The sequence below is a fragment of the Triturus cristatus genome, chromosome 10, assembly GCF_964204655.1.
Source record: "Triturus cristatus chromosome 10, aTriCri1.1, whole genome shotgun sequence".
NCBI lineage: Eukaryota > Metazoa > Chordata > Amphibia > Caudata > Salamandridae > Triturus > Triturus cristatus.
In genome coordinates this window covers 1,158,339,632-1,158,353,359 of record NC_140593.1, presented here as the reverse complement: position 1 = coordinate 1,158,353,359, position 13,728 = coordinate 1,158,339,632, and the positions used below count along the sequence as shown (strand labels likewise).

The 13,728-nt window shown below is 47.3% G+C and overlaps 1 protein-coding gene across 1 annotated transcript in view; it reads right to left on the bottom strand.

The window, feature by feature from the left end:
• The window catches only part of LOC146796814 (metalloproteinase inhibitor 1-like), a 230,144-nt gene that overhangs the window by 111,588 nt on the left and 104,828 nt on the right, over positions 1-13,728 (bottom strand). Inside the window, exon 5 of the mRNA XM_085629540.1 lies at positions 4,515-4,633. Coding sequence (XP_085485666.1) covers positions 4,515-4,633 — 119 coding nt within the window. The remainder of the gene's footprint in view (positions 1-4,514; positions 4,634-13,728) is intronic.

Genomic DNA, 13,728 nt, shown 5'->3' with positions numbered 1-13,728 from the left:
GGGGGGTTTCTTGCATAGTTTGGTCTAATTTTTGTCGAATCCCCTTTGAATGGCCTGGTGTGCGTGTATATTAAATGTGCCCGTCAATAGCTACCCATGTTTGTATAAATAAACAACAAGGGTGTCTACTTGGAGAGTACCCACCGGCGGGGGTGCCGGGATTAGGCACGGTAGGGCGTCAGACACGTCAGAGCTTCACTAGCGGTGTAAATACATTCCATGTGGATTCATTCTATGCATAGTCGCCTTTTAATGAATATCACGCAAATCGTCATGGTGATAGGTACATACGCTTTGTCCAGCATGTCCTAGGTGTTTCTATAAATATATATATTTTTAAAATAATAAAAAACAAAGGCCGGCCCCGGGGGATGGGGTCCCCGGAGCCATAAGTGGCCTGAGGAGGGGGGCAACGCAGCCCCCTCCTAAACAATTTAAATTAAAAAAAGGCCATGACCCGGGGGTTGGGGTCCCCGGGGCCGATTAAGGCCTCGGGAGGGCGAAATGTATTTTTTTCAACAAAAAAAATTAGGGTGCAGGCCACACAGCCCTCCTTCTTAAAAAAATATAAATAAAAGACCGGCATCGAGCTGGAGGCCACGCCCCCTCCTTGCAGCACTCTGCAAACGCGCCCCCTGGCCAGTTGTAAGTTGGGGAATTAATTCCCCTTCAATACTGAGGGTCCCTGAGGGCCAACTAGCCCAACAGGTATCTCCAGTGTGCGCCAGGGAGCTGCGTTGCAGACAGGTGTTCTGAGGCCACGCCCCTTTTTACACCTCTATGCAACGCAGCTCTGTGGCGCTTACTGGAGGTACCTAGTGGGCTAGTTTGACCCTAGGGACCCTTAGGATTCAAGGGGACTTAATCTCTCAACTTAGAAAGGCCACAGGGCGCGTTTACACAGTGGTGAAGGGAGGGGACGGGGCCTGAGGTGACGTGTGCAAACACGCCCTGTGGCGCGTTTTAAGTTGGGGAAATAATTCCCTTTCAATCCTGAGGGACCCTGGGGGCCAACTAGCCCACCAGGTGCTTCCAGTAAGTGCCACTGCTCTGCGTTGCAGAGAGGTGGTGCAGGCCGTGCCCCTTTTTACACCTCTCTGCAATGGCGCTTACTGGACGTACCTAGTGGGCTATTTTGCCCCTAGGGATCCTCAGGATTCAAGGGGACTTAATCTCCCAACTTAAAAAACGGCCACAGGGCATGTTTACACAGTGGGGAAGGAAGGGGACGGGGCCAGAGGTGATGTGTGCAAACACGCCCTATGGCACGTTTTAAGTTGGGGAAATAATTCCCTTTCAATCCTGAGGGCCCCTGGGGGCTAACTAGCCCACCAGGTGCTTCCAGTAAGCGCCACTGAGCTGCGTTGCAGAGAGGTGGTCCAGGCCGTGCCACTTTTTACACCTCTCTGCAACGCAGCTCTGTGGCGCATACTGGAGGTACCTAGTGGGCTAGTTGGACCCTAGGGACCCTCAGGATTCAAATTAACTTAATCTCCCAACTAAAAACAGCCACAGGGCGTGTTTACACAGTGGTGAAGGGAGGGGACAGGGCCTGAGTTAACGTGTGCAAACAAGCCCTGTGGCGCGTTTTAAGTTGGAGAAATAATTCCCCTTCAATCCTGAGGGACCCTGGGGGCCAACTAGCCCACCAGGTGCTTCCAGTAAGCACCACTCCGCTGCGTTGCTGAGAGGTGATCTAGGCCGTGCCCCTTTTTACATCTCTCTGCAACGCAGCTCTGTGGCGCTTACTGGAGGTACCTAGTAGTCTAGTTGGACCTTAGGGACCCTCAGGATTCAAGGGGACTTAATCTCCCAACTTAAAACGGCCACAGGGCGTGTTTACACAGTGGGGAAGTGAGGGGACGGGGCCTGAGGTGACGTGTGCAAACACGCCCTGTGGCGCGTTTTAAGAGGTAGTTTTAATCCCCTGCCCTATTATATACTAGGGGCTTACAGAGGAGGTCATGCTGATCACAGGGGGACCCCAACGCATAGTGTTCCTTAGTGTATGTAGGTGTTTTCAATGTATTCTGAGTGTCTTTTAACATAGCACTGGCTCTAGGACTGGTTAGTCAGACTCAGTTACCACCAGTATCCATCTGAAAAAGTTGAGGGTACAGGATGATTTTGCAACAAGGCTTCTTTCTGCTCTTCTGTTTGTTCTTTCTGCACGTTATCCTTGTTCCTGCACTTTTCTTCGTCTTTGAGGACTTCTGTTGCTTCTTTCTGCATTTCTTTTTTTTTCTTTCTGTGCGTTTTTTCTTCTTTCTTCACATGTCCTATCTCTGTAGGCATAGTTAGAAATTAGCATTTAACAAACCTTTGAAATTCACTGAAAAAACAATAGGTTTCAGGTACGTTATAGTTAGGAATTAGCATTTAAAAAACCTTAGAAATTCACTGAAAAAACTATAGGTTTCAGGGGCGTTATAGTTAGCTGGACTTTTCACTCGTACAAAACCATTAAAATTCCCCCGTTATATAGTTAGTTCAGCTAACTATAACTCGCGCGCCCGCAATGCACTGCTGATGACGTCACATATTACATCATTCATGACATGGTCAGTGACATCACTAATGACATCACTGATGACATCACAAATGACATCACTAATGACATCACTGATGACATCATCCTTGTGATAGAGTGGCAGACCTCCTCTTCCCCTAATATAACCTTTGATACACACATTCAAAAATAGAAACTACAATGTTCAAAACAATGGACATACCAATACCAGTTACAACAACCTATTCAGTAATTCTAAGATCCACATACACATCCACTCATTCACCAACAGTCCTATACAGTCACTCATACATGTACTCACTCATCATATGTACTCACACACCTATACATCCTGTTACACAACGCCACTCATCCATAGAGTTACTCACACACATAGTCACTCATGCTAATAAAGAATCAAACATCCATTTACTTGCAGATACAGTTATACACACACCACCACACTTACTTCTACAGAAACTTACACATACTTAGTCTTTTAAACAATCACTTATAGAAACACATACTTATTCATACAGGAACTCTTTCAATCTCTCACTCTCACATATACTCACTTATATACACCAATAGTCACATATACTAGTTTAAAACATATGTAGTTACTCATAAAAACACTATTGAGACAGTCTATCACTCACTAACACACCCATGCACACACTCATCCACCCATACAGTCCTGCACACATGCTGTCTTCAACACATACAAACAGTGAGTCACTCATTCATGCACCTATGCACTACGTAATACCCCGCACCGAACCATACAGACACTCATACTGATACTCAAAAAACCAACTAATAACCTATATAGACACTCATGTAGCTACTCACCAACCCATGCAGCCACTTATACACAAAGTGAGAGACTGATACAGATATTTACACATTTAAACATTACCCACTAAGCCATGTATTCACTAAGATACATTTAATCAGACAGTTATACAATCAATTTTTCAAAAAAAATCATCCATTTAGACACTTATATACCCATTTATTCTTCCATCGACCTTGAGATATACATATATAAAACATAGGTAATTTTCAGAAAAACACACATTCACTGGATGATACCACCCGTGATGTCATTTGAGATGTCATCAGTGATGTCATGAGTGATGTCACTGACCATTTCATGAGTGATGTAATATGTGACGTCATCAGCAGTGCATTGCGGGCGCACGAGTTATAATTAGCTGAACTAACTATAACGGGGGAATTTCAATGGTTTTGTGCGAGTGAAAAGTCCAGCTAACTATAACGCCCCTGAAACCTATGGTTTTTTCAGTGAATTTCTAAGGTTTTTTAAATGCTAATTCCTAACTATAACATGCCTGAAACCTATGGTTTTTCAGTGAATATATATATATATATATTTAGTCTAGGTACATATATGTGGAGTTGTTGCATATCCTTAGAAACTTACCTTCACAATGCTCTCGCCCTTAATATTCTGAAATTAGATTTTGTCCAGCCGATTTTTTATACTCAATATTTTGTACAAAAACCCTCCTTGCTATGCTTCTGCTAAATGATACCTCCCTATCTTTCAAGTCCTTGACCTTTATTATATTTGTTAAGAAAACTGACCAGTGGCTGCAAGGAATATTTGAAAAGATAAACGTTGGCTGTATTTATATCTCTGTTTGGCCACTGAAAATTATTGGGACATTACCTGGCACTGTAAGTCCTTATTTACGGCTCCTGAGAATTAAGGGTGAAAGGGCGCTTAGCCTTACTGTCTTGTACTTACAGAAGCCCTGCTGTTGGCAGTTGTGAGCACCTTGATTGGCAGCAGTAAAGTAGATAACTGTGTCTTTCTCTATTTGGCCACCAGGTAATTTAACCCAATTATAAAAGGACAATTATTCTAAAATATGAGGACATGATTGGTAGGCTGTCTAATTGAAGGAAGTATGACCTGAATTCTTTTCATTCCCTCGTCTCATTTCATTAGTGGCATCAGAGCTCCAAGGTTACTCACTTTGCAGTCACAACTGTAGGCACCTTCCATCCCCTTTTTCCTGGCCTCAGACAACTGATTGCTCCAGGCCACAATGTAGTTACAGGAATCCAGGTCTACACGACCATTCTGCATTACACCTGTCAGTGAAGTGATAAAGAAAAGGCACTGATTAACTCTTCTTACATCACAAAATATTATTTTCATGATTTTTGAACAATTAATATGCAAGCAAATCTTGAACTCCACTGTTTATGCATTTCTGATTTTCCCTGTAGCTTCTCTTACCATCGTCCTGACTTTTTTTTTTGTCCAAAAGCTCATTTTATCTTACATTTTCCACAGGGGTAGCGAAGTTGCTCCATCAGGGCATGGTCCATGTAAGAAGTTTTGGATATTGATATGCAGTGAGTAAAGAGGTGAATCATTTATATATACTGTGGTAGTCCAGAAAATCTATCATTGCTTCAGTTCTCATGGAGCAATGTTGGCTTTATGGGACATAGCCACACTATGGGCATCATCTATGAGGAATTGGCGTAGGGCAGTGCCACAAGTCATCTTGCCGCACTGCACTACGCCAGTATGTGAAAGGCCAGGAATGCACTGTACTTACGAAATACGTGCATTCCTCTCCTTTCTCCCCTATGCTGGCGAACAGTATGCTGCTTAGCTCCAACATAGGGTCCCTTGCACCATGGGGCAAGGATGCCTTTCTTGCAGGCAGGATTGTTTTTATGCAGGAAGGGGTATCTTCCTACACAAAAACAATCCCAAGAGGCGTGCTGCAGAATGTAGCACACATGGAAAGAGGGAAAAACAATAGAAATACAAATATTTTTCCTTCGTTATGCCTGCTCTGGAGAGGTGTAAGATTTTGACGTTTCCCAGGTTGATTTAGTAAATCTGGGGCAGCGTCAAAATCCGTGGCTGTTGCGTGGGAAACCCCACTGCAACGCACATGGAATTGATACAGCGTAAGGCAACACAGCGACTTGCGCTACCTTGCCTTACTCCACATCTATGAGGCCAATCAAAGCCATTCAGGGTGACTCTTCGTTGCCTCATAGATATGATTAAGAGGCACTGCCAGAGAACAAAAAGAGTGACCCTCTGGCGGTGCAAGCCTCTCATAAATAAGCCCCTATGTGGTTTACCCTGAACTTACAATACACTTCCTTATCCTAAAGCATAAAATATGCCTTCTTGAGCTCCATAATTAGCGATTTGAAACTGGTTTCTACAAATGATTGATAAAATATTATCCTTAAATGCAGTCATTGTGAAACCATTTTAGATCTTTGAAACCACATTTATTAAATCTGCAGTGTCCACATGGAAAGCAAATCCACTTGGTAATGTGGCAACCACTAGTATTCCAGTCGGATATTGTTACCAGAAGAATAATGTGATATTATCAACATATCACCAAGGTGTGGCAATTTCCTTAAGACATCAATGGTGCTGTAGGTGCATCTAAGTCCCGATCTCGTTATGTTTCTTGCTAATATTACCCATTGTGTGTTCAATATCAGATAGTTTTGTTTATCAGATTTGTTTTTCATTTTTCAATCAATTGCCAAAACAAATGGCATTTGTACTCCTAGCTGTTGCCCTTTTACCTGCAACTGTTAAAAACCCTTGCTTCTAACCTCGCTCTGCAAATATGACAGTTATTATTCATTAGTGTTACAGTTATCTTCAGCAGGAAGATATTCCCCGTATGGTATATTTTTGAATAATGGGATTTTGTGACAGGAACTTGCATGTAAAATTGTGTTTACTGAAGTAGATTTTCAACGACAAGTAAGTTTCAATTCTAATTACTAACTTTCACAAGGATATCCAAAAATACTATTTCTAAAATGAGATTTACTATTAATTTAAAGTTGTTTTGATTATCGTAATATTACATATTTTCCCAGTATATCAGTCTCCTTCCAAATTTTGAAAATGTCATCGATGAATCTCAGCCAGATGAATTTGTGGAGAAAAATAGGAGTAGGGTGCCAGGCAGATTCTTCTTCCCACCAACCCACCATAATACAGAGGTTAAAGAGTGCAATTTCCATCACTTGCAGTTCTGCATTTTTGAAAAAATAAATTACCATCAAATGTGAAATAGTTATGGGCGAGAACAAATTGGATAACTTTTAGCAATTGTGAATTGTCCATAAAACTAATACCATCTTGATTTAATGTGAGCAGGATGCTGACATACATCCATACATCTTTATAAAGACATGTTTTAGGTTCATTCTGCTACCCAGGTCGTATTCACAGGTTTGAAATGCATTACATATTGCTGAAACAATTGTACCTGCCCAAAGGCTCCCTATAAATTGACAAACAAGCTAGCAGCTCAACTTTCTCAGTGAACTTATTATATAAATATAAACAACATTTTCTACGTAACTCAGACTTTCTCTTTCGATAAATACCTTTTGCATCTTAGGTTGAGCCCCTCCTACTGTTCTGTCAATGTAATATTTGTCAATTACATTTGATAACATTTCCAGCACTTCACCACTGAACATGCGATTGGTATCTAGCAATTCCCTTGCCACTCTAGCTGCAAAGTCAGTGTCTGGGTCATTCTTTTTCTGTTATGACGATGGTACATACCTGCACTTTACCAGTACCCAGGACAGCATCACAGCTGCTTCAGGTCAAAGGATAATGCTGCGGGCATGTTGAAAAATATGAATACCATCTCCCCGTAGGTTTGGTGTGAAACCATCCTCCGCTCTAGGCAGTCAGGCACATCTCACACCCAAAATTTAAAGGGCACCTGGGCTAATGGGCCCGACTTTTGCAAACACCTTATATCCAACCCTCCCCATCTCTCCAGCACGTGCAGACTCAGTGGTGGAACGCGCTTGGTGTTCCTCCTAACAAACCTTTATCCAGTTGAATTCCCAAACGAAGGATTTGAATAATTTTTCAAGTATCCCAAAAAGGTAGCCTTTGTTAGCCCTAATTCTAAAATTCTTAAGTACGCCCCCTCTGACAGCGAAATCAATCCACTGTCGATTTTTGCTGGGAAAACCCCGTAGGACTAGGCAGAAGGTAACTTTAGTCCTATCTCTAATGTGAGGCAGAATCATTTTACCAAAATATTGCCACCACAATTCAAAAGAGTAATAAACAAGTAATTTACTAAATCGCCTGTCTCCCTCTTTAATGTTTGAGCACTCTGGGACCTCAGTGCAGTGCTGACTCTGCCCTTAATAAACCATAAAATATGTTCACCAGTCTAGTGATGGATTCCTTAATCACTTCATCTGGACCCCTGGCCTGGTCCCTTCAAATGATTTAAAAATTCCCCTGATCTCTAATCTTTTGTACTACTCAGGAATTAAACAGAGCTAGGAAAATGAGTCAAATCTTCAGCAGAGGCTTGACAAATTTTATTAACACCATCTTTGCCAAATCCTTTCGCCATCATAGACTAGAACGGTTCATTATCAAGCTCAACTATTACAAAGTGCATTACCGAGCATCTTGCCTTATGTGCTAATGGTTTTTTGTTCAAGATACATTTCTTTTAGCCAGATTTAGCCTTTGCAATCCGTTTTCATTTCTGGGGCCTAAAGGGTTTGCATCTGGGGCGTGGCTTGGAAGCCGACGGGCATGGACGCGTGAGCGACGAGCTCCGCATCCAGCCCAGCTGTAATCCTGATTGCACGAAGCCCCGGTGTCTAGGGGAACCCCGGAGGGCATCCCTGCCCAGCACGGACCCCAGAGTAGGCGCGGCTGAGCGACGTGGAGCGGCAGCGGACCGAACCGAGGTCGAGGGCTGGGGAGGGCCCGAGCCGGCGCCGGCCATCTTGTACAGCCTGCACGACACGGCACAACCACGGTCTGCAGTGACTAGGCAACAGCCAGTAAGTGGGACCCGTCCGGCGGGGGGCACCGGAAGTGTCGGCCCCCCGTGAGCGGAGCCGGAACATCGCGGACCCATACGGGATCGCAGCAGACCTGTGCCACAGTGACCCCCGCGGACTGCCGGCCAGAGGGGGATCCCATCGAGGTGTGACCGGAGGTGTGGAGCGGGGGTCTACGGCGTTGCTGGCCCAGCGGCAGAGTGTGGTCAGAGGTATTGCGGGTGGAGGAACCTGGGGCGTGGAGCATGCTGTAACCCCCAGACCACCGGACTGTGGCCGGCGGGAGGACGAACCGCTGTCTCGGAGCAACAGGAGACGTGAGCTCGGTCGGGACCCAGCCCACTGGCCTGCACTTCCTTAGTTCCCTGGGACGGATCACTTGGCGGGGAGCGGCGGCTCACCGAGGACCTCGGGAGGGCGGTGACTGCGCAGGTGGCGTGGACACGGAGGGGGAGCAGCGATCCGAGGTGGGGCTGCTTGCCCCCACACCACCTAGGCCTCGTGGGTTGCCATCGCCAGGAGGAGTGGGTCTTCATTGACTGGGGCCCGGGGAGTGAGGAGGCCACGGAGCGCCGACGCCATCTTAGGCCAGTGGCAGGGGGCGAGTCGGGCCCTGTTTGCGGTGAGGCGGGCCTCGGTACCCCGCAGCAGCAGATACCACGAGGGGTGGCCCTGGGGGACTGCTGAATTGCGACCCCCTTGCGCGTATCTTCGCCCGGAACCATGGGCAAAGCCCGACCTAAGCTGGGGGTGAACCCGGCGGACCCCGTAGAGGACCCTACTGGCGACCAGGTGGGGGAGACACGTAGTGAACCTGCAGCTGGCCTCCAACAACGCCAGCTGGATCAAATCCTGCAGGCCATTTCGGACACGAGAGCTGCATTGCAGAATGATATTGCGCGGGTGTCCACGGATTTGGGATTGCTCCGGGCGGACCATCGGAATTTGACAGACAGGGTTAAGCAGGCGGAGGACACTCTGGAACAGGTGATTCCGGCACAGAAATCGTCGGAGGCCATGACGGCGGACCTATTGCGGAGAGTACAGCTTCTGGAAAAGAGGGCTGAGGACGCAGAAGGGCGTAACCGCCGCAACAACATCCGAGTGGTGGGTCTACCCGAGAAGGTTGAAGGGGGGGACATGCTTGCCTATCTGGAAGCCTGGCTGCGAGAGGTGGTGGCGCCGGAGGGACTCACACAGTTCTACACCTTGGAGCGGGCGCATAGGGTTCCGGCTCGCCCGACCAGTGGTGGCACGCCTTCTACATTACAAAGACCGAGACATTATCCTCCAGAAGGCTAGAACAATGGGTCCATACCAAGTTGAGAATGTCTCAGTCTCCATCTACCCGGACTATTCCTTTGAAGTCCAGCGCAGGCGCTCCTCATTTCAGGCGGTGAAAAAAACATTACGAGAAGAGGGCCTGCAGTACTCGTTGCTGTTCCCGGCCCGTCTCCGAGTCGTGCTGGATGGCAAAACATCCTTTCTCAATGATCCCGAGGCAGCCTGGAGTTGGTTGGAGTCATACCGCACTGGAGCTGCGACCCACACTGACAAAGGGGAATCGTCAGGGACCCCGGCGAGGCCCCGCCGCAGCCGGCGTACCAGGAAACGGACTGCGGGGATCCTGTGGAAATTTAGTTCGTATCTGAACATTATCTGCGCCATCTTGTCTCTCCCCAAGCGCCACACGCAGAAAACAAGCGACGGCCATTTTAGGCACCATGGTCTCATTGCCGATCGCCAGCGCGTCCCTCAGGCGCTGCAAACATCCCCTGCGCGCCGGCCACCCCCCCCCACTCTCTCATACATGGGCCATAAACCCTCTCCTTCTGCGCGACCCTGCCATGGAACCACATCCTGCGCCTGACCAACACCTCCTTTCATCCCATACATGCTCATACATCCTTTTGATAACCCCCTTCCTCTGCGCCCGATTGTCTTAACCGATCCCAGGCCATCACCTAGCCCTGCGGATGCAGTTTATTGCCCCTACTGTAAGGGAAACACCTCACATCAAAAGGATTACAGTAGATCAAGGCCCCCACCCCCTGAAACCCGACCAGTCGCACACACCCCCGGGAATTGGCGGAATGTCCAGCTGTGTGATAGCCATCTCCTACTGTGGGTGGGGTGGGGACTTCCACTGTAGTTATGTGTGGGAGCGGATCCGAGCCGGGGATTCCGAGGATGTTCTTTCATGTATCAAAGCAATCTCAAGAATGTGCCATGTACAATAAACCGGTAATAAAGTCAAAAATGTGTGTATAAGAGACCAGGTCTCAGAGATGCAGAGAGAGCACCTCGAGACGATACCTTGCTGTCCGATCTGATGTGTTCTGCTCCGACGGAATAAAACTTTGGTTCCTGCCTTCCAGTCTCCGGCGCCTGCCTCTTTTGTTGGTTAATCATCGAATGGTATACCGCCGGGCAATACTTGAAAGGTTATCGACTGAAACTGCCGCTACCATTTAACAATTGGCGTCCCAAACGTGGGGCCCATCAGCGACACGTGGATCCAACGGGAGAGGTCCCGACGACAGAGTGAACGACTGCAACGATCGAGAAGAGCTCCTGCCCGATAGACCCTCGTCTGGCAGCCGATCATCCGAACTTCACTGGTTCCGAGCAGACCTCTCTCGAGTGATCTACGGTCCTGACTGGGAACCATCAGGAGTGCCGCGACAAATACGGAGAGTAGAGGACGATCGGGCGCTGGAGGCGGAAGTCGAGAAACTGTCCCTGCGGTCCGGGTAAGGTCGTGTAACACGACAAATTGCGAAACGATTGATTGATTGATTGAAAATACTAGTATTGCTTATTTGATTGTTCTTTTTGAGATATTCGCTGCCTACAAACGGGGAAGAGTAGAAAATACTCTCTCTCCCTTTGCAGATAGTGAAGGGTAGGTAACGCGGACTTTTGTCCCCCTTTGTAACCTGTCGTGCCTATTTTTCTCCCCACTGATTGATTGTCCGAACATTGATTGTTTTTGACGAATAGTGCTTTTTGAGATATTCTCTGTTTGCAAATAACGTAGAATAGAAATATTCTGTCTAGTCTTTGCAGATAGTGAAGGATAGGTAGTGTGGACTTTTGTCCCCCTTTGTAACCTGTCATGCCTATCTTCTCCCCACTGATTGGTAGTTGGTTCTGCCCGGACCGCTTATTAGAGATGAACCATCCGGCTCCACTGGAAGGCACCCCTAATAAGGACATGTTTACTAAATATGGACTAGTCGCTGTAGCTCATAGCAAACTATGGCATAAATATACAAAGAAGGACTCCGAATGTCAGTGGCCACTGATGGGATCCTTTGATGACCATAAAATAGAAACGCTAGAAATAGCTCTACGTAGCAATAAAACGACGCCCACTATGCTCGACAGTATCGGCATGTGGCGCAAAGAAACAACGCAACGGAAAAAGAGAGAAGAAGTAAAGGCAGAAAAAGAACTACGAAAGGCAGCTCACCTTGTCGCTAGAAAGTTAGAGGAAGAAATAAAGGAGAGAAAGGAAGCTAAACAAAAACAAGAATCTGAAACGTCAGGCCAGTGCCCTGTTAGGACCCCCTCTACGCTCTACCCTGAGTTGCCTTCCAAGCAACGGGCGAACGATGAATTGCTATTAGGTCCTCCGATCATCTACATGCCCCCTCCATACGCTCCCTCCCAACCTATAGTGCAGCACCCACAACCCCCGAACGCAAGCGAAAGCAGTACCAGGGCCTCGGTCCTCACGGCCTCCGCGCCGGCCGAGCCTCTTGTACTGAACACAACGTTAGCAATAACGTTAGATGACCCCGAGACGAGACAGAAAGATTCCGCCAGAATGAATCGGCTAACAAAGGGTGAACGAGCCGGAATCGATAAGGTAGTGAGAACACTAGTAGAACGGAAGAAAAGTGAGGAATATGTGACAGATATGTATAACTCGTATGCCGACAACCACAGACGACACTTTGTCGTACGACTTTGTTATCACACTCTGAATGCCTATGAGGATAGGTACCAGGATAGAGGTCCCGAAGGCTTAGCAACCTTGTATAGAAAGGTTGATATCGGGGAAGAGGGAGAGGGTGATGTGACGGACCTCTTCACACGTACACTCGAAGTCTTCCGACATCTTAAAGAACACAGGCAGGCGACCAAGACAGAAAGCCCCATAGCGACTGAACCCCAGGCAGGAAAAGCTGATACCATGATGCCCATCAAGGAAGCCGCTCCTTACTGGGTCCCCCCACGAGGTCAGGGAACACACGATGACATCAACCACCAAGATGCGAAGGGAAGGGTTGTATATAACTGGGTCTATCAGCCATGGGACCGACAAGACATCCTGACCTTTAGAAAAACCCTACCCGACTTAAGAAAGAACCCGACTGCCTTTTACACAGAACTAGGTACGGCCTTAGGTTCAACTATAATGACCTTGGCGGATATCGATTTGTTCTTTGGGTTATGTCTGCCGGCTGATGTGTGGAAGCAAATCCGGAAAGTCGACCACGCTGAGCCGTTCGGATATACCTGGGTACAACTCGATACCATAGACAAGCAGCGAGAACCTGGACAGAAACCTCTAAAGGCCATATTGGAACTCCCAGACAAGATTGTTCAGAAATTAAAGACCCTAATCCCAGAAAGGAAGGTAGACTGGTCGATAGTGACGGCTTGCCGCCAGAAACCCCAGGAGGATGTATCCGAATACTTCTCTCGATTCGAGACAGTGTTTTCCGATTATAGTGGCCAGGACATGACCACTGCAACCGGACATCACCTCTTTGTCCAGAATTATGTGAAGGGTCTGTCACAGGAAGTCTCCCAGAAATTACAGACCAGCGAGAGTAGTTGGGCAGCCTCCAAACCCGCGGCTATCCTCCAGATGGCCCAGTACTACGAACACCAAAAGAATGAGAACGATAGGGCGTCCGAGAGAAAGAAAAAGGAGCTGAAGGAAAGGGTAATGATCGCACAGTTGCAAGGGGTGACCATCGGAAGGGAACCTCCCAAGGGAAACTACCAACCGACTGCTCCTAGAAAACTACCCCCTAGAGACCATGCACCCACACCCTACGCTGGACGCAGGGACTTAGACGAGAATCAGTGTGCGTTCTGTAAAGGGTTCGGACACTGGAAATCCCAGTGCCCGGTCCTTCTGGATATGAACAAGAATAGGGACACAAGAGACATAGCAAACAGCCCCAGAAATAGAGGACAGGGACGAGGGTACACGAACGACACCACCAACGACAGGCCAGATAGACCAAACACCTTCGACCGCCCCCGACAGAACCAGTGCCAGCAGTCTGACTACAAAAACACCCATGACTTTGCATAGGACCGCCAGG